Here is a 21,161-nt window from a genome sequence, read left to right on the forward strand (position 1 = left end):
AAAACCATTCTTTATGGACATTGTTGTGTCTAGTGTTGTGTCTGGGGCCGTTTTAACTCAGTATGCAGAGGATAAGAAGTTACATACAGATGGAGCCGCTGTTATCCATCGAAAACGTGCACTCCCGACGTGACTAGGTGATCTGTACGCCTAGTCACGCCGGGAGTGCACAGAGAACCTTCCCATTCTGAACGTCTGTCTGGGCTCGCCCGCCCGGGTGGAGACTTTCCCCATTCAAGTGAATGGGGCGCGTCTCGGTCATTGGCGCGTGCGCCCGACCAGACGGAGAATATCCCAGTGTCCAGGCGCGCCTAGCCACAGATAGAGCCACGACTAGTGTAGCTCCATCTGTACTTGCGGCTTATTTAAAAAGGTCTTTTCTAAGGCTGAACTAAATTATTCCATCGGTGATCATGAGCTCCTTGCGATTAAGCTAGCTTTGGGGAGTGGAGGTATCTACTTGAAGGAGCTCCTCATCCAGTCACCATCTTCACCGATCACACAAACCTGCTTTATTTATCTTCTGCCAACTGTTTGAATCCAAGACTGGCTCGTTGGGCTCTTTGCTTGTTTCAATTTTTGTATCAAGTATCGTCTGGGGTCCCAAAATGGCAAGGCTGATGCATCGTCTAGATCCTTTTCATCTGAAGAAGGAGATTATATCCATGAGAGACCCATCATCAATCCTCTTGCTTTTGCTGCTACAAAACTGGCAGCACCTCCCGGGAAGTCTCACGTTCCTCAACATTTAAGGAAGCGTCTTCTCACCGTAGGCTCATTTCTCACATTTTGCTGGGCACACTGGGGTTTTTAAAACTTTCAAGTTTCTGCAATCAAATTATTGGTGGCCTACAATGAAGCAAGATATTACTGAGTTTATAAAATTTTGTTCTACATGTGTTCAATACAAGTCTTCTCGTTCTCCAGTGGCTGGTCTTCTTCAACCTCTTCCTATTCCAGTTCGTTCATGGACTCACATAGCTATGGATTTCATTACAGATCTACTGGAAGAAAAAGGGTAGTTGACAGATTTACAAAAATGGTCCACTTTATTGCACTCACCGGACTACTTTCTGCTGCTAAACTCGCCCAAATCTTTTTCCGTGAGATCTTTAGACTGCATGGACTTCCATTAGAGATTGTCGGATTGCGGTGTTCATTACGTTCCTAGATTCTGGCGGGCCTTATGTGCAGCTATGCAAGTCAAGTTACATTTTTCAACGGCCTATCATCTGCAATCCAATGGCCAAGTAGAAAGGGTCAACCAGGAATTAGACTTTTATTTGTCTGCATATTTTTTATTCCCAAGATAACTGGCTAGAATGTCTTCCGTGGGCTGAATTTGCACACCGTCCAATTATGGCTATCAGCCAGACCGAGGGCTAGCTTACCTGCGAGCCACCTCTAAGATCTCCCATTATCACTGCAAGGACCAGCATGCCTTCCAAATGCTGCTCCCATTCAATGCTTTCTCACACATGCAGATAATAGTGGTAGCTGCTCAATCATTCCTGGAGATAATGAAATCAGGTGCTAGAAAAGGGGAGGGGTAACAAACAGCAGACAAAGAGGGGCGGTGCTCCCCCCCCCCCGGTATCTCCCCTGCACACTGACTGATATCTGTAACAATACTTGATCCTATCTGGTAATAGAATTTCAGAGAATTGGTTACATGCGTTTGCAAAGACATGTTTAGCTGCTGAGCCGCATCAAGGCTTCTCCGATATCAGCAGTCCTAACACTACATAATAGCAGTGCCCACATAGGGTCATGCGATTTGTCTACAGTAAGGCCTCATGGTAAAGGCTCATACAAAACTGCATCCAGACAGGGCTAGCTTACCTGAGAGCAAACCCTATGATTTCCCATTAGCACTGCCTATTGTAGTTCCCTAGTTTACATTAGGTCACGTCAGAGCCGTCCCTAGGCATAGATAGTATAGGCAAATGCATAGGGGCATCAGAAAAAGCCTAGGGGCAGCCACTGGGCCGACCCATTGCTCGCACCAGCCAGGCTCACGCTGTTTGATGGACTGGACACAGCTACCACGATCGAAGCTCATTCTGTTCTAGAAATAAAATGGCCATGGGAGGGCTGCTGAGCATGCCTAGCAGCAGTAGCAGCTCCTCCCATGGGTTTTTTCGCAGCTCATGAATCATATCTCATGGCTCTGCCTCCTGCAGCCAAGAAGTTCACTGCGCAACACAGGAGCCGGCAAAAGCAGGGGTGGCTGCAACTCTTCAGGAAGTTAGGTACATGTGGTGTGTCTCACACAAGTTACACACTTCAGGTAGCACAACACAGTAGTGAGTCTATACTTTGTCAGAGTGAGAGTCAGACTGAGTCCTACACCAGGCCATATACAGTCAGTTTTCTAGTGCCTATACTGTGATGGTTGAGGGGGTCTGAGATGTGCTGTGCTGTGAAAGGATAGGGGAGCTGGTGGGGGCACCAGCCAAAATATTACCTAGGGTGCCAAATTGGTTCGGTACAGCTCTGTGTCACATTGTAGTGTTGCCAACTCCCCTATCCATGACGCCTATTGCTGCCTTAATATATTAGTATTATCACTGTTACTTCCATGTAATCAGCAGTGATAGGAACTCCAACCACATTTAAATCATGCCCATGGTCAGCAACAGTACTCTTGCTGGCCGAGTAAAAGAAATGCCTGGTATTAAGGGGACTAATTTTCACCACCATCAGCCTGAACTGTTGACACAACCAAAGATGGATCAGGTCAAGTTTACGCAAGATTATGACCTTACCGTGTGCGTGTTGTAGCAGAAATACAGATTCAATAGACCAGGTGTTATTTTTCCAATCTTTTGCAGTTTTGGTGATCCTGTGCCCCCACTGTAGCTTCAGTTTCTTGTTCTTAGTTGACAGGTGTGCTGCTCTGTTGTTGTATCCCATCCACTTCAAGGTTTCATATCTTGAGTGTTCAGAAGTGCTCTTCTGTATACCACCGTTGTTGTGTATGGTTATTTGACTTACTATCACTTTCCTGTCAGCTTGAACCTGTCTGGCCATTCTCTTCTAATCTTTCATTAACAAAGTGTTTTTCCCACAAAACAGCCACTGAAATGAGCACCATTCTCTGTAAATTCTAGACAGAGCAGTTAATGGGATTTACTAACTGAAAGCACCCTTTCCTCCCCACCTCAATCTAGCGCAAACTATAATTTCACTGTCAAAGTCTCGTTGGATCACATTTTTGACAATTCAGCCGAACCTCTTGATCATGTCCTGCATGCTTTTAAGTTACTGCCACTTGATTTGCTGATTTGGGATGCGGTCAAGATGCCGCCGGCCGGAATCCCGGCGGTCGAAATACCGACGCCGGAATCCCGACCGCCACAATCCCGACATATTCTCCCTCCGTGGGTGTCCACGACACCCATAGAGGGAGAATATAATAGTGTGCCGAGCGTGGCGAGCTAAGCGAGCCCGCAAGGGGCTGCGTTCCGCTCGCCACCCCTGTCGGGATTGTGTGGTCGGGATTCCGGCGTCGGTATTTCGACCGCCGGGATTGCGGCCGGCGGCATTTAGTACTGATCCCGCTGATTTAGATATTTGCTTTAGTGAGCTGGTGTGCCTAATAAAGTGACACCCAAATCTGTTTGTGGTATTTTTTTTACACTGCGCTTGCTCCGTATATGAGCATACACAACTTGGAGCACATTCAGACGCCAGAGTCGGATGCATCTCAGCCGCATCTCCTCTTGTGGCTGTGCGTGTTTAACTGGTTGTCAACTAGGACGTTCATGTATAGGATACGTGTCCTATGGGCATGTAGACAGAATTGGCAGCTATTCATAGGTGAGTGGAGTGTACATAGGGATCCATCTGATTTCAAAAGGATCTCTTGCGCCGGTTAGGACTAATGCAGATGTGTGCTGAAATTAATTATGTATATTTATACAAGTGGATGGATAGGGGTGGTGTGACCGCAAAGATGTGTGCAGCATGAAATACCAGCTTGCATGTTACTTTGAATCCACCCCGTCACTGAGAAGTCTGTTTCTTTTAACGTGCTGCTTATCATCTTCAGTACTGTAGTATACACAATGTTAGCTTACTGGTCATTAGCTTTGCATAATAAACTGAAAGAATATGGAGATATATTTTTTCCCTTTTCTACTCCCTTACTGTAATTGTTTACCTAATGTTTTGCATTGTTAAAGGACAACGTCAACGAAAGCTTAACTTTTAATTTTAGGTAGAGTTGTCTGAATTATGATAAAATAAAGAGATCTACTTGTGCTTATTTCTGATCTGTCTGGTCCTATGGTTGGTACCAACCGTCCACTGCTTTGGTCCTCTATGCTGCTACGGGTCTGGGTCTGGGACTGAGGGTCGACAGCACAAAGGTCGACACACCTTAGGTCGACACACCTTAGGTCGACATGGACAAAAGGTCGACGTGGCCAAAAGGTCGACGTGGACAAAAGGTCGACCGGAACAAGGTCGACATGGAAAAAGGTCGACATGAGTTTTTTATGTTTTTTTGGTGTCGGTTTCTTCGTAGAGTGACCGGGAACCCTAATTAGTGCACCGCGTCCCCTCGCATGGCTCGCTTCGCTCGCCATGCTTAGGGCATGGTGCCTTCGCTCCGCTACCGCTTCGCTTGGCACACTTTACCATTCCAAATCGTAGTCCACGTGGATCGTTAAGTATGAAAAGGTTAAAAAAAAAAAAAATCGGGAAAAACTCATGTCGACCTTGTTCCTGTTGACCTTTTGTCCATGTCGACCTAAGGTGTATCGACCAATTGGCGTCGACCTTTGTGCTGTCGACCTGGAGTCCGGATACCGCTGCTACTTGCTTGTTTGAAACCGTGTTATGGATGCAGGTTTTCCATTATCTTCCCATTAATGCTAAAGGTAAGTTCACTAAGGACAGGCATGGGCGGTCATTCCGAGTTTATCGCTCGCTGCCGATTTTCGTAGCGCAGCGATCAGGTGACAAAACGGCATTTATGCGAATGCGTATGGCCAACAATGCGCACGCGCGACGTACGGGTACAAAGCTCTTTGTGGTTGTGCTCAGGTTTTAGCGAAGTTTTCAGTCGCACTGACGGCCGCAAGAAGATTGACAGGAAGGGGGCGTTTCTGGGTGTCAACTGACCATTTTCAGGGAGTGTTTGCAAACATGCAGGCGTGTCTGAAAAAACGCAGGTGTGGCTGGGCGTTCGCTGGGCGGGATTATGATGTCAAATCCGGACACGGATAGGCTGAAGTGATCGCAAGCGCTGAGTAGGTTCAGAGCTACTCAGAAACTGCACAAACTGTTTTTATCAGAGCGGCGGCATAGCGTTTGCACGGCTGCTAAAAACTGCTAGCGAGCGATCAACTCGGAATGACCTCCATAGTGCGTAACAAAAGTGTACTATGCCTTTTAATCAGGGTACATGGTGGGACTAAATCTTCATCGCTATAAGTAATGTACTGCATTTGTAGAGTAGAATGAGTTGATCAGACAGAGATGACTCATGGTAGCAATCCATAGTGTCTGCTATACACGTTCCTTTCATACGGATTTAGATGCTGCTTATTCCATAAGCCGCATGACAGCCAGTAATCCATGGCATGATACTTGTAGACTGGTGTCCTGTATCGCACACAGCCCTGGAATGTGACTGCGGAATGCTTCTCAGGACATTGTTCTGTCTCAGATGTCTGCCCCATAGTGATCACATGTACACTCTGTATTCCAGGATTTCTCATTTACCTCTATTAATGCTAATTGCCGTCACTCTGGCAGCTGAGGGGACAGTGTTCTGCTTCCCATATGTTTTATTTATGGCAAAGGATCATTTTTGTGTATTCTCTGGTGCTTTTGCTAATGCAGATAGGATGTTTACAGGCCTTCTACACTCTAAATTCATTATTTAAAGACCAGCTTTACCATAGTATTAAAATGTTTGTATTTTATTATTCTGGAGTTAAGAGAAAATTAGTTATCATTTATTTTATCCTAACTTAGTCAACTTTCCCTCTAGTGAAATGTTAAGCTTTGATTGATATTGTCCTTTAATAATGTAAAGCCATCTGGTAAACAATTACAGTGAAGAGTTCTGTACAAGCCAGTTAAATATTAGATGCTTGTGAACCTATGTAATGCTGCTAGTGCAAATGGTGTAATGGGAAGATTCATTGTAATTCTCTGAATGATAGAACTGATAGTAAATTCTGTTTTTAAGGACTTTTTACGTTATCGATTTCATCTCCTGTATGTTCCCGATTTTACAATGGGAGAGATTAGAACAACATTTATTTATTTTATTCATTTATTTTTTGTATTATTATCATCATCATTTCAATGATAGGGATGCTTGCACTGTGAAATGTACCTCTATGTGAAATGAGGGTATGGGACTCAAGGTCGACATCAATTGGTTGACACCTTAGGTCGATACCTGAAATATGTTGACGTAGACAAAAGGTCGACATGAGTTTTTAATGTTTTTTTGGTGTAGTTTTCTCCGTAATGTGACCAGCAACCCCAATTAATGCACTGTGTTCCCTCGCATGGCTCACAAGCTTTGGGCAAGGTGCCTCACTCTGCTACCGCTGCGCTCGGCACATGTTACCGTTTCCAGTTGTAGCCCACGTGGATCGTAAAGTATAAAAAAGGTCAAAAAATTAAAGAAAGAAAAAAGGTGAAAAACTCGTTTAGACCTTTCTGCATGTCGACCTAAGGTCTGTTGACCATTTGGTGTCGACCTTATTGGTGTCGACCTGGAGTCCGGATACCGTATAATGAAGCAAAGTTTATACAACAAGCCTGTTATTATTTGTGTCCTCAACAGTTATTTCCTTGAGAGCATTGAAAGAAATGTGTAACATAAACCAGGATGACTCCGGGAATAACTAGGGCTGGACCACCGCCTGTCACCACACTTTCCTCCACTTCCATCAGATGCTCTGCAGAAATCTTGAAATGGGTGGGATAAGATTTCAGTATACATAAAATCAATGGTTGGGAAGGTAATGGTTTGTTTGGAATCACAACCTCTCAACCAGCCGCTGCACACCCTTGGCATCTTATTCTTTAGTCATAATACAGAGGTATTGGTTGCACAGAACCTCAAGTCAGACGTGTGCATTTATTAGCATGATTTTAGAGTTAACCCATTCCACATTTCTTTACATACGCTGAGGTACAGCAGATGGTTCTCAATGCAGCAGACGATCACAGTGTAGGTCTACAGATGCCTCCTGTGTCTATGTCGCCTTATAAATCCTCAAGAAGAGGTAGGGCCTAGTTTGTGTCTTATTACTATTATGAAAACCCCAAAAAGCCTAATAATTGTAGTATACTGAACAGATACTGTATGGTGGTGTCATTGTCACCTAATGTACCAAGCTTACACCCTCGGCTGGGTATGCTGAGCGGGACCTACAATCAAAATCCCGACAACCATTGACCGACGGTCAAAATACTGAAAAGGTCAAAATACCGACATGTAAAATACTGGCAAGGTCAAAATACGACATTTAAAAAGGTCATCAGGTCAAAAAGTCGACGTGAGTTTTTTATTGAAACCGACTTGTTCATACTTCACCATCCCAGTGGACCTGGAGGGGGAATATAATAGTGTGCCTGAAGCATGGTGAGTGCAGCGAGCCATGCAAGGGGATGCTGTACACTTATACGGTGCTCATGTCGACCTATGTCGACATACACAACAAAAGGGAAAACTTGTTGACCTTTTGACCTGTCGACATATTAAATGTCGGTATTTTGACCTTGTCTGTAATTTAAATGTTGGTATTTTGACCGTTGGTCAGTTGTTTTGAATGTCGGGATTTTGATTGTAGGTATTTCATACTATTTCATACTAAACCCATGCTCAGCAGTGTTTCCACTTGCAGGTTTTTTCCCATTTACAGGAAAATTTGACCATAATCAAGATTAGTTTTTTTCTTCTTCTCTGGATACGATTAAATGTGATTCTTTAAATCTCTTGAATTTTGTACCACATCATTTTTAAGTGCAGATTTTGACAAGGAAAATGGATTGTTGAGAAAAATGGCCCTACTGCAGCCAAAAGGTTAATGGCAGTGCACTATAGAGATTGAGAGAACAGTATTCGCTGTATAAGCAGTTTTGTTTTATGTGTGTGTTTTAGTTTTTAATGTCAACATGTTCAAAATGTGTTTACTCACGGTTGTTGTTTTGTTATTACTCTCCTCCCACCCAGTTTAAATACCTATAGAAGCATAAGACTGAAATAAATATGCAGTGAGGAACATTTCCTGACTGTTGAAAGCATTCTCGCATTATCAAAAAGATTTACTCACTAATGGCATTGTTCAGTTAGAAAACAATTTTATGTTATAAAACACTGTTTCCCAACCACGGTCCTCAGGGTTTTATCCAGGTTTTAGGAATAGCCATACTTGAGCACATGTGGCTTAATACCTTAGTTATTTTGATCTAAGCATCTGTGCTCAAGCATGGATATCCTTAAATCCTGGAGTGTTAGTGTGCCTTGAGAACCAAGGTTGGGAAACATTGTTTGAACAGCATAAGCCATAGATCTTCAGGACCCCACACAGTGCATGTTTTCCAGGTCTCCTCACTGAGCCGCAAGTGAAATAATTACCTCCACCTATGGATCTTTTTTTAAAGTGTGTCAGTGAGTAATGAACACACCTGTTCATCTGCTGGGTGACCTGCAAAACGTGAACTGTTTGGGGTACTGTGGACAGAGTTTGAGAACCAGTGGCATAAATCATTGTTAAAGTTTATAAATAAACTAGAGATGAGCGGGTTCGGGTTTTAATCGGATTTAATCGGTTCTCAAAACGGCTTCTTATTGGCTATCCAAAACAAGAGACATCCGTGAGCCAATAAGATGCCGTTTTGAGAACCGAGTAAAACCGAACCCGCTCATCTCTAAAATAAACTGAGTAATAATTATTTGCACGGGATAATATATGCTCCATTGCTGTAATCTACTTAGTCACATTCCGCCACTGGAGGCAGCCATTTTGTGTTCTGAAGCAGTAAGAGAATCATTAGAAGCCAGTGACATCAGCCAGTTTGGGGGTAGGTGAAACTGTTAAACAGTATATATAAAATATGAGTATGGGGTGGGTATAAGGATTTATTTCATTCCAATGGCACAGAAAATAATCTAAAATGGACTGTGGCAATGGATGGAGCTGCTACAAGATGGAGAAGGTGTGTGGATTATTTGGGCACACTGGCTTAACGGATAGGACAGCTTTAAAACTGAATATACAGTATTATAAAGTGACACATTTGTACTGGAACCAGAAACTACTAAACATGTGTGATATGCACTGCAATGTAAATCTATTTAAAGCCCATGTAATATTCCCTAATGAAACCCCATCCTTTCTCAGTGATTCGTGCCTAATCCTTACATGTACTGTATTTACAAGATATCTAGGTGAATTTTGCTGGTAACATAAAACATTTTTCCCAGATAATTTGGTCTCTTCTCAGTTGTCTCTAAATTATTTCCATTAACTAAAATCAAATACAGTAATTGCACAAATTGAATTCATTGGTTTGCACTCAAGACCTCAATTGCTTTATTATATATAGATTTTCTTTTTCTCCAGCGAACATGTGTTAGAGCAGATCTGCTAATTAACATATTGTTTTTCTTGTGGGAATAGAAGATGCACGACTGATATTAACATATAATTTTTGTCTCTCCCTCTGTAGGTGTATGATTGCTGATGAGGCAAGTAATTCACCCTTTATTTCTTTTCCTCTGTAAACTATATATTAGTTTTTGTGCATATTAATGAGCTCTTTTTTATTTTGTTATTTATTATTTCATTTGCTTGTTGAACTCCTAAGTGAAATTCTTGTTAAAGCTTAGTTAATTGTTTATAACTTTCCTGTGTATAGTTTTCATTCTGATTGAGTGTATGTAATATACAATATATGCTTTAATATGAATGCTTTGCTCTGTAAAACAGCCTGCCTCTTCCCTTAACAGTCACTACTTTGCCTCGGGCCAAATTGACAATTTTCTGAGCCCCTCACACTGAAAACCTGGGTTATTGAACATGGGGGGTGATTCAGACCTGATCGTAGACGTGCTAAATTTAGCACATCTACAATCAGCTTCCCTGACATGCAGGGGGACTCCCAGCACAGGTCTAGTCCGCTCCGCATGTCAGGCCCTACCCCGCCGCTCAAGTACAAAAGCATCGCACAGCGTTGATGCTTTTGTACTTGAAGAGTAGCTCTACCACCAGCTCAGCTCCTGCGCGCTGGCAGGGAGCTACTCGTCACTGGCAGGGAGCTACTCGTCACTGGCAGGGAGCTACTCGTCCCCCGCACGGTCCAGGCACGCCTGCGGCCAAACGCCGCCGGCCCACCCCCTCCCTCCCGGCGACCACCTCTGCCTGTCAATCAGGCAGAGGCGGTCGCAGGGCTAAGACAGCCGTCTGCTGTCTGGCATGCGCATTTCAGACCTGATCGCCCGCTGTGCAAAAACGCACAGCAGCGATCAGGTCTGAATTAGCCCCATGTTTTCAAGCTGTGTCACAACTGCTTGAAACTGCGTTCACCATGTAGGCTGGACAACGGTTATTGATGGGTCATCCGTTTACCGACGCTTGGAGATGGCATCATCTCCAAGCGCTGGTGATACGGTTCTCTGTATACTTTTAGCAACCATGGTCAGATTCCTGAGTAACACAAGCTGGGTAGACCCTTTCACACCAAGCCAGGGTTCTGGTTGCATCGGCAATAACTCTGGTTATACATTTGGTGTGAAAGTGGTATAACAGACTTTACGCTCGGCTCCTCTATAGCCTGCAAACTTAGGCATTTGCACGTCTAGCTTCTAGTGTGCATCAATTTATGTTGTAATTAAAGCAGTTTTAGGCAATGTAAACCTTTTCAAGACGTTTACACGGCAGTGGAGATCTCCCTAATAGGATGAAGGTCATTTTGAATGCATCCCTTGTTATTAAGGTTGTGAAAAAACTAAGGAAAACGCAAGGAAAGTCGGACCATGGCTTTATACAGGTCGGGTATCGGTTAACCGAAATATTCAGAAATCTGGAATATTTTGGCTCTGTAGTGACGTCATGACGAGGTTCGCGTCCTGATGTCACTGGAGTCCGCAACCAATCAGAGACAGGTGGGTGACTGGCTTTGCAGCCATTCCCTCACTATCAGTACTCCCAGACCCCCCCTCCATACACACCCCACCCCAACCAATGCTCCTGACCCTCACGGCGATGCACTGGACCTCCACCGACACTCCGGACCCACCGCGGACTCCCGAGAACCGTCTGGATAACTGGTATTCTCTTATCCAGAAAAATACCATATTTGGAATGCTCCTGATCCTGAGCATTCCTGATATGGGATACTTGACCGACCTGTAATAATTAAAGGGAAAGTTTTCAAAACAAAAAGCTTCTAGGTTTTGAGGTGTTTGATTGGTTGTTTCCTTTAGTGATAGACATATATTTGGCTATTATGACCTCAGTCCATCTCCAGATAAAGAAATAATTCATGTCTATGCTCTCATTAAAATTCTGCTAACAATTTACTAAGAATTAAGATGTCTATAAACAAGACAATATTTAAGTTGGCTTATATTTGCCCATTTCTGGTTGTTTTTATTGACCACTGTTGATTAGCCATTGATAAAAATCTAATTGGTCTTCCATGTTTCCGACTAGAAAAATGGATCAGGTAGTAGTCTCATTCAATCATTGGCCAATCTTGCTTAATCCAGTAGTTAAACCTTGAATAATCATATGTATGCAGTTTGGCCAACCACGTTTGTGTTCAATTTACACAGATTAGTTTGAATGACTGGATCTCATCTCATTTTGTTCTTTTTACTAGAATATAACAGAGCAACTTCTGACTCAGTACTTAACTACACATTTCAGTAGTTACAGTGGAACTTTACTTGAACCTTACTTAATTTGATTCACCTAGTGTTTAAAACCAGAACGTGAAAACCATCATACAGTATGTGTTTTTCCCAGTAGACTGAAAGTAGTCAAATGCCTTCTAACCTTTTCTTCTCAAAATGCCATGAAAGTCCCAATTTTAATTTGTTTTCTTTTTTTTGTTTACTTGGAGGCATTTTGACAGATATTCAGTATAATGCATCCTCTCAACACACTTGAAACCACTGCCTCAGTAACACTGGCAATGCTTAGTGAATCTTTGTCATGTAGTGCATCAGTGATGTCACTGGTTCATAGTAAATTTTCAGCTTCCTTTGTGTGTAATCATGCGGTGCTACTGTAATCAGTATGTTCTGACACAGTGAGGATTAAGCAGAGTGACTTATGTATAATTGCTTTGTGCTTGCCCACAAAAGCAGCTGCACGCATAGGTGAATTTGCAGGTTTATGGAATTCTGGCACTTATGCCCATTTCCAACTGTAGAGGTGTAAGGGAATGGGCAGACTAATGTAGACAGTGTGCAGTAAGGATGTGCTTGCCGAATCGTGAATGCATGCAGACCGGCAGTCAGAAGCATTTACACCTGTGAATTATCATTTGCGGATGGTCAATGGCTGGTGCAATACACATTATGAGGACGGTGGTGCACTAGTGAATCGCTAGTTATTGGCTGCTTGTGAATGCACCTCTAATGCTGTATGATACTTTCTTTGTTGCTGAGACCTAAACCGACCTGTACACAACTGGTAATGATGCCAGTTTTGCATACTCACACAATCGGCTGTTTTAAGCAATGCATTTTACAACTGTGTTTTGGGGTTCAGCTCTCCATCAGGCCCAGTGTGTCCAACAAGCTGCACATGCCAAGTCTGGTCAAGCTTGTAGCCTGGCAAAGATGCACTCTACATGCAATGTATAATCGCTGAGGTACTGTACATGTTAAAGTTTGTCTAATATAGTCTATAGTGCAGGCAGTGGCGTAAGTTCGTCCCAGTTGCCCGGAGGCAAGATAAATATTGGTGCACCCCTATTTCCTATATTAACATAAAGATGTGTGTGTGTGTGTTCTGAAAAAAATTATTATACTGTATTTATACATTTAATTGTCTTTTATTTTAAATCACACATTTCTTAGCAGTCGTACCCAGGATTAGAACCCATGACCTGTTACATTAACAGCAGACACTTTACTGATGGTGTTATTTGCTCCTGTAGAGGAAGCATGAGAATTCTAACTATAGGAAGTTACGTATAATTGTCAGAGAAGTATCTTCATATAGTTAATATTCTCATATTTTCTATACAGGAGCAAACAGCTTCATCAGTAAGGTGTCTGCTTCCAGTGTAATAGGTTGTGGTTTCTAATCCTGGGTGTGATACTTGTAAAATGTGTATATTCAGTATAATAAAGAGGGTGTGATATGTAAGGTGCAGGGACCAGTGAGGAAGTCGGCCACTGAAAAGACAGTGGAATCTATCAATTAACTTAATTCAATGGTGTCACAGAATGGGAGGAGAGGTGCCCCCTTCAGAGTAGGAGCCCGGCGGCAGATGACTCCGTTGCCTCCCAGAGTTCTGCCTCTGAGTGCAGGGCTGCTCTGATTATGGCTATAGTGTCTGCAAGTGCTACATTTCAGTCATAAGTTGACCATCAGTAGTGATGATTTGCAAATCTTTGTAATATCAATGGGGAAAAATGAAACAATAAAAATTGTTCTGAGTGTTCACTTATGGAACATAATGTATTTATGTAAACATATTAAATAAATTAATTAAAAGTTAATTTTGAATAAAGCCAGTTTTGCTGATGTGTGGGTTTTCTGATACTGCCACCTAAACATTTTCTTCCTTTCTAGCAGAGACAGCTTTCTGGGGAACACAGGTGCTTATTAAAGATAATAATCATGAAAATGTGCACCAATAAGCTCACTGTTAATGCAAACGAGCAAAGCATGGTCTGGCACACCTCTGAGTCCACTCTGAAGGTTGCTATCTTTGCTCCCTAAGCCGCATAACACCCAGGTGTCTTTTCACCAAAAAGGTACCTTCTGGCTATTATTACATGGCCAATAGACTTTGTTTGATAACCTCCAAAAATCAACCTGTCTTTTTAATAATTTTTAGCTGGACTGTGTGTTACTGGAAAGAAAGTTTTAACGTAAAAACACAGTTAAACACTCGAGTAATTAAGTATACTTTTCATGTACACCATTCAAAAACAAATCTAAAAACCTATATATAGACATGACGGGTTTGTTATTTTCCTGATAAATTATTGCAACGTATTAACTGTTTGCTTGTGTCGTATCAACACTGCAGCTTCATGCAGCAGTTATCCAGTGTTCAGTCACCATGTATCGCCCCTTAGGATGAATAGCAGTCTCAGTGTGTATAAGCCTGAATGTGATGCTTGCCACATTCGGGCCTCTGTGATATGATGGCAGGAATCCATTTCTTTCTTTTTTTTTTTAAATTGAAGACAATAATTACCATATAATTTGAAATGAGTTTTGTTACATGGAATTTGTAGTAATTGCTGCTATAATTGTGCAATTTGTACAGAGCAAAACTATTACATAGATAGTATCAGTCTCTTCGAGTTCTGCCTTTTTTATTCTATATTACAGTAAATCTCTCTCTTACAAGCGGGAGAGTTACATGATGGTTCAGTACTTACTCGTCGTAATAGCAACACTTATTTTAAAGTTTTCATTACCAAGTAAACCACATGTCTTATCCTTGGGATCAACATTTTGAAGACAATCAAAGCTCTGAGCTTTTACTCCTCTGACAACTGTCCAACAAGTCAGATAGAAAAAGCAGAGTAAAATAGAAAAAAAATATTTTGTTTGCTTCCCTATTTTCTTTTAAAAATTACCAACCTTTTAAAAAAGATGACATTTTTGTTTTTGCAAAGACAGTACTTGGATAGTGACTTGGAAACTTGAATATGCTAATCAGAATCCTGGTGATTCCGTCACCAAGTAATGCAGGCCATACATCTACGGCCTGTACCCCATTCTACCAATCCAGTCCGCCGATGGTTGATCATCGATGATCGACAGGGATAGGCAAAAACAGCATGTTAAATATACCTCACTTTCCAATACCGAAAATTTCTGCAGCAGGTTTAATTGGTTTCCACAGGGAATCATCGGGATGTAGAGTGGATCTTAATCCAGAGGCACCAACAGGCTAAAGCTTTAGCTTGTTCCAGGATGCATTGGGGCCTCCTCATCTCCAGGCACTGTGAGCTCGGGTTTCAGTTGGTGTCTGCAGCAGCAGGTCACTTAACAGGTGGGCTGAACTGGGCAGCCCTGAAAAAGCTTTCTCTGACGTCCTAGTGGATGCTAGGTACTCCGTAAGAACCATGGGGAATAGACGGGCTCCGCAGGAGACTGGGCACTCTAAAAGAAAGATTACAGTAGGTACTATCTGGTGTGCACTGGCTCCTCCCTCTATGCCCCTCCTCCAGACCTCAGTTAGAATCTGTGCCCGACCCGAGCTGGTTGCACACTAGGGGCTCTCCTGAGCTTCTAAAAGAAAGTATTTGTTAGGTTTTTTATTTTCAGTGAGATCTGCTGGCAACAGACTCACTGCTACGAGGGACTGAGGGGAGAGAAGCGAACCTACCTGCTTGCAGCTAGCTTGGGCTTCTAAGGCTACTGGACACCATTAGCTCCAGAGGGATCGAACACAGGGCCCGACCTCGATCGTCCGGTCCCGGAGCCGCGCCGCCGTCCCCATTGCAGAGCCAAAAGACAGAAGAGAATCCTGATTATCGGCGGCTGAAGACTTTGGTCTTCATTAAGGTAGCGCACAGCACTGCAGCTGTGCGCCATTGCTCCCTATGCACACCACACACTCCGGTCACTGATGGGTGCAGGGCGCTGGGGGGGGGGGGGGGGCGCCCTGGGCAGCAATTAGAGTACCTTACATGGCTAATTGACACATAATACAGCTTTTAAGCTGTATATGTGCATAATCCCCCGCCATTATACAGATAAAAAAGTGGGAGAAGTCCGCCGAGAAGGGGGCGGGGCTATCTTCCTCAGCACACCGGCGCCATTTTCTCTTCACAGCTCCGCTGGAAGTCAGCTCCCCAGGCTCTCCCCTGCAGTTTCCAGGCATCAAGGGTAAAAAAGAGAGGGGGGGGGCACTAAATTTAGGCTCAAACTATATATAAAAGCAGCTATAGGGAAAATCGCTTTTGTTAGTGTAAATCCCTGATTATATAGCGCTGTGATGTGTGCTGGCATACTCTCTCTCTGTCTCCCCAAAGGACTTTGTGGGGTCCTGTCCTCAGTCAGAGCATTCCCTGTGTGTGTGCGGTGTGTCGGTACGGCTGTGTCGACATATTTGATGAGGAGGGTTACGTGTAGGCGGAGCAGGAGCCGATAAGTGTGATGTCGCCCCCTGCGGGGCCGACACCGGAGTGGATGGATATGTGGAAGGTTTTAACCGACAGTGTCAACTCCTTACATAAAAGGTTTGACGACGTGACAGCCATGGGACAGTCGGCATCTCAGCCCGCACCTGCCCAGGCGTCTCAGAGGCCATCAGGGGCTCAAAAACGCCCGCTGACTCAGATGGCAGACACAGATGTCGACACGGAGTCTGACTCCAGTGTCGACGAGGATGAGATAAATGTACAGTCCACAAGGGCCATCCGATGTATGATTACGGCTATGAAAGATGTTTTACACATTGCTGACATAAACCCGGTTACCACAAAAAAGGGTATTATGTTTGGGGAGAAAAAGCAGCCAGTGACTTTTCCCCCATCTGATGAGTTGAATGAACTGTGTGAAGAAGCGTGGTGTTCCCCAGATAAGAAACTAGTAATTTCTAAGCGGTTACTAATGGCGTACCCTTTCCCGCCAACGGATAGGTTACGCTGGGAGACATCCCCTAAGGTGGACAAGGCGCTCACACGCTTATCAAAAAAGGTGGCACTGCCTTCTCAGGATACGGCCGCCTTAAAGGAGCCTGCAGATAGAAAGCAGGAGGCTATCCTGAAGTCTGTGTATACACACTCAGGTACTATACTGAGACCTGCTATTGCTTCAGCATGGATGTGTAGTGCTGCTGCAGCGTGGTCTGATTCCCTGTCTGATAACATTGATTCCCGGGACAGGGACACTATATTGCTAACCATAGAGCATATTAAAGACGTAGTCTTATATATGAGAGATGCACAGAGGGACATTTGCCGGCTGGCATCTAGAATGAATGCAATGTCCATTTCTGACAGGAGAGTATTATGGACTCGGCAGTGGACAGGTGATGCTGATTCTAAAAGGCACATGGAAATTTTGCCTTATAAGGGTGAGGAATTGTTTGGGGATGGTCTTTCAGACCTCGTATCCACAGCAACAGCTGGGATTTCGAATTTTTTACCTCAGGTTCCCTCACAGCCTAAGAAAGCACCCTATTATCAAGTACAGTCCTTTCAGCCTCAGAAAGGCAAGTGGGTTAGAGGCGCGTCCTTTCTGCCCAGAGGCAGGGGTAGAGGGAAAAAGCTGCACCATACAGCCAGTTCCCAAGAACAAAAATCATCCCCTGCTTCCACTAAGTCCACCGCATGACGCTGGGGCTCCACATGTGGAGCCAGGTGCGGTGGGGGCCCGTCTCCGGAACTTCAGCGACCAGTGGGTTCGCTCACAGGTGGATCTCTGGGTTCTACAAGTGGTATCTCAGGGATACAAGCTGGAATTCGAGACGTCTCCCCCTCGCCGTTACCTCAAATCAGCCTTGCCAGCTACTCCCCAGGACAGGGAGGTAGTACTGGCGGCAATTCACAAGCTGTACCTCCAGCAGGTGATAAACAAAGTTCCCCTCCTTCAACAGGGACGGGGTTACTGTTCCACAATGTTTGTGGTACCGAAACCAGACGGTTCGGTGAGACCCATTCTAAATTTGAAATCCTTGAACACTTATATAAGGAAGTTCAAGTTCAAAATGGAATCGCTCAGGGCGGTTATTGCAAGCCTGGAAGAGGGGGATTACATGGTATCACTGGACATCAAGGATGCTTACCTACATGTCCCCATTTACCCACCTCACCAGGTGTACCTCCGTTTTGTGGTACAGGACTGCCATTACCAATTCCAGATGTTGCCGTTTGGTCTGTCCACGGCACCGAGGGTATTTACCAAAGTAATGGCCGAAATGATGATACTCCTTCGAAAGAAGGGAGTTATAATTATCCCGTACTTGGACGATCTCCTTATAAAGGCGAGGTCCAGGGAGCAGTTGTTGGTCGGAGTAGCACTTTCTCAGGAAGTGCTACAACAGCACGGCTGGATTCTGAATATCCCGAAGTCGCAGCTGGTTCCTACGACGCGTCTGCTATTCCTGGTTATGATTCTGGACACAGAACAGAAGAAAGTGTTTCTCCCGGAGGAGAAGGCCAAGGAGTTGTCATCTCTGGTCAGAGACCTCCTAAAACCAAAACAGGTGTCGGTGCATCACTGCACGCGAGTCCTGGGAAAGATGGTAGCTTCTTACGAGGCAATTCCATTCGGCAGGTTCCATGCACGGATCTTTCTGTGGGATCTGTTAGACTAGTGGTCCGGATCGCATCTTCAGATGCATCGGCTGATCACCCTGTCCCCGAGGGCCAGGGTGTCTCTGCTGTGGTGGCTGCAGAGTGCTCATCTTCTCGAAGGCCGCAGATTCGGCATACAGGATTGGATCCTGGTGACAACGGATGCAAGCCTCCGAGGTTGGGGGGCTGTCACTCAGGGAAGAAACTTCCAAGGACAATGTTCGAGTCAGGAAGCTTCCCTACACATAAATATTCTGGAACTAAGGGCCATTTACAATGCCCTAAGTCAGGCAAGACCCCTGCTTCAAAACCAGCCGGTGCTGATTCAGTCAGACAACATCACGGCGGTCGCCCATGTAAACCGACATGGCGGCACAAGAAGCAGGATGGCGATGGCAGAAGCCACAAGGATTCTCCGATGGGCGGAAAATCACTTGATAGCACTGTCAGCAGTGTTCATTCCGGGAGTGGACAACTGGGAAGCAGACTTCCTCAGCAGGCACGACCTCCACCCGGGAGAGTGGGGACTTCATCCAGAAGTCTTCCAGCTGATTGTAAATCGTTGGGAAAGGTCACAGGTGGACATGATGGCGTCCCGCCTCAACAAAAAGCTAAAAAGATATTGCGCCAGGTCAAGGGACCCTCAGGCGATAGCTGTGGACGCTCTAGTGACACCGTGGGTGTACCAGTCGGTTTATGTGCTCCCTCCTAATTCCTCTCATACCAAAGGTACTGAGGATAATAAGAAAGAGAGGAGTAAGAACTATACTCATCGTTCCGGATTGGCCAAGAAGGACTTGGTACCCGGAACTACAAGAAATGATCTCAAAGGACCCTTGGCCTCTGCCTCTCAGACGGGACCTGCTACTGCAGGGGCCCTGTCTGTTCCAAGACTTACTGCGGCTGCGTTTGACGGCATGGCGGTTGAACGCCGGATCGTGATGGAAAAGGGAATTCTGGTTGAAGTCATTCCTACGCTGATAAAAGCTAGGAAGGATGTGACAGCAAAACATTATCACCGCATATGGCGAAAATATGTTGCTTGGTGTGAGGCTATGAAGGCCCCAACAGAAGAATTTCAGCTGGGTCGATCTCTGCACTTCCTACAGTCAGGAGTGACTATGGGCCTAAAATTGGGATCCATTAAAGTCCAGATTTCGGCCCTGTCTATTTTCTTTCAAAAAGAACTGGCTTCACTGCCTGAAGTTCAGACGTTTGTTAAGGGAGTGCTGCATGTTCAGCCCCCTTTTGTGCCCCCAGTGGCACCTTGGGATCTCAACGTTGTGTTGGATTTCCTAAAATCACATTGGTTTGAGCCACTTCAGACCGTGGAGTTGAAATATCTCACGTGGAAAGTGGTCATGTTATTGGCCTTGGCTTCGGCTAGGCGTGTGTCAGCATTGGCGGCTTTGTCATGCAAAAGCCCATATCTGATCTTCCATATGGACAGGGCAGAATTGAGGACTCGTCCCCAATTTCTCCCTAAGGTGGTATCAGCGTTCCATTTGAACCAACCTATTGTGGTGCCTGCGGCTACTCGGGACTTGGAGGCTTCCAAGTTGCTGGATGTAGTCCGGGCCCTGAAAATCTATGTTTCCAGTACGGCTAGAGTCAGAAAAACTGACTCGCTCTTTATCCTGCATGCACCCAACAAGCTGGGTGCTCCTGCTTCAAAGCAGACTATTGCTCGCTGGATCTGTTGCATGATTCAACTTGCACATTCTGCAGCTGGACTACCGCATCCTAAATCAGTCAAAGCCCATTTCACGAGGAAGGTGGGCTCTTCTTGGGCGGCTGCCCGAGGGGTCTCGGCTTTACAACTTTGCCGAGCTGCTACCTGGTCGGGATCAAACACGTTTGCAAAATTCTACAAGTTTGATACCCTGGCTGAGGAGGACCTTGAGTTTGCTCATGCGGTGCTGCAGAGTCATCCGCACTCTCCCGCCCGTTTGGGAGCTTTGGTATAATCCCCATGGTCCTTACGGAGTACCCAGCATCCACTAGGACGTCAGAGAAAATAAGAATTTACTCACCGGTAATTCTATTTCTCGTAGTCCGTAGTGGATGCTGGGAGCCCGTCCCAAGTGCGGATTTTCTGCAATACTTGTATATAGTTATTGCTTAACTAAAGGGTTATTGTTATGAGCCATCTGTTTAGTGAGGCTCAGTTGTTATTCATACTGTTAACTGGGTATAGTTATCACGAGTTGTACGGTGTGATTGGTGTGGCTGGTATGAGTCTTACCCTGGATTCCAAATCCTTTCCTTGTAATGTCAGCTTTTCCGGGCACAGTTTCCCTAACTGAGGTCTGGAGGAGGGGCATAGAGGGAGGAGCCAGTGCACACCAGATAGTACCTAATCTTTCTTTTAGAGTGCCCAGTCTCCTGCGGAGCCCGTCTATTCCCTATGGTCCTTACGGAGTACTCAGCATCCACTACGGACTACGAGAAATAGAATTACCGGTGAGTAAATTCTTATTTTCTGAACGAGCTCAAGTTCAAAATGGAGTCTCTAAGGGCGGTGATATCAGGTCTGGAAGAGGGGGAATTCCTGGTATCCCTGGATATCAAGGATGCGTACCTCCACATTCCGATTTGGCTGCCGCATCAGGCTTATCTCCGCTTCGCATTGTTGGACTGTCATTTCCAGTTCCAGGCCCTTCCATTTGTCCTCTCC

The 21,161-nt window shown here is 44.7% G+C and overlaps 1 protein-coding gene across 10 annotated transcripts in view; it reads left to right on the top strand.

The window, feature by feature from the left end:
* ZRANB3 (zinc finger RANBP2-type containing 3) overlaps positions 1-21,161 on the top strand; it is an 894,936-nt gene that overhangs the window by 420,889 nt on the left and 452,886 nt on the right. For all 10 annotated transcript variants that reach the window (XM_063933768.1, XM_063933769.1, XM_063933776.1 and 7 more), the window contains one exon: positions 9,709-9,727. In XM_063933768.1, the coding sequence (XP_063789838.1) occupies positions 9,709-9,727 (19 nt within the window). The remainder of the gene's footprint in view (positions 1-9,708; positions 9,728-21,161) is intronic.

The sequence above is a fragment of the Pseudophryne corroboree genome, chromosome 7, assembly GCF_028390025.1.
Source record: "Pseudophryne corroboree isolate aPseCor3 chromosome 7, aPseCor3.hap2, whole genome shotgun sequence".
Lineage (NCBI taxonomy): Eukaryota > Metazoa > Chordata > Amphibia > Anura > Myobatrachidae > Pseudophryne > Pseudophryne corroboree.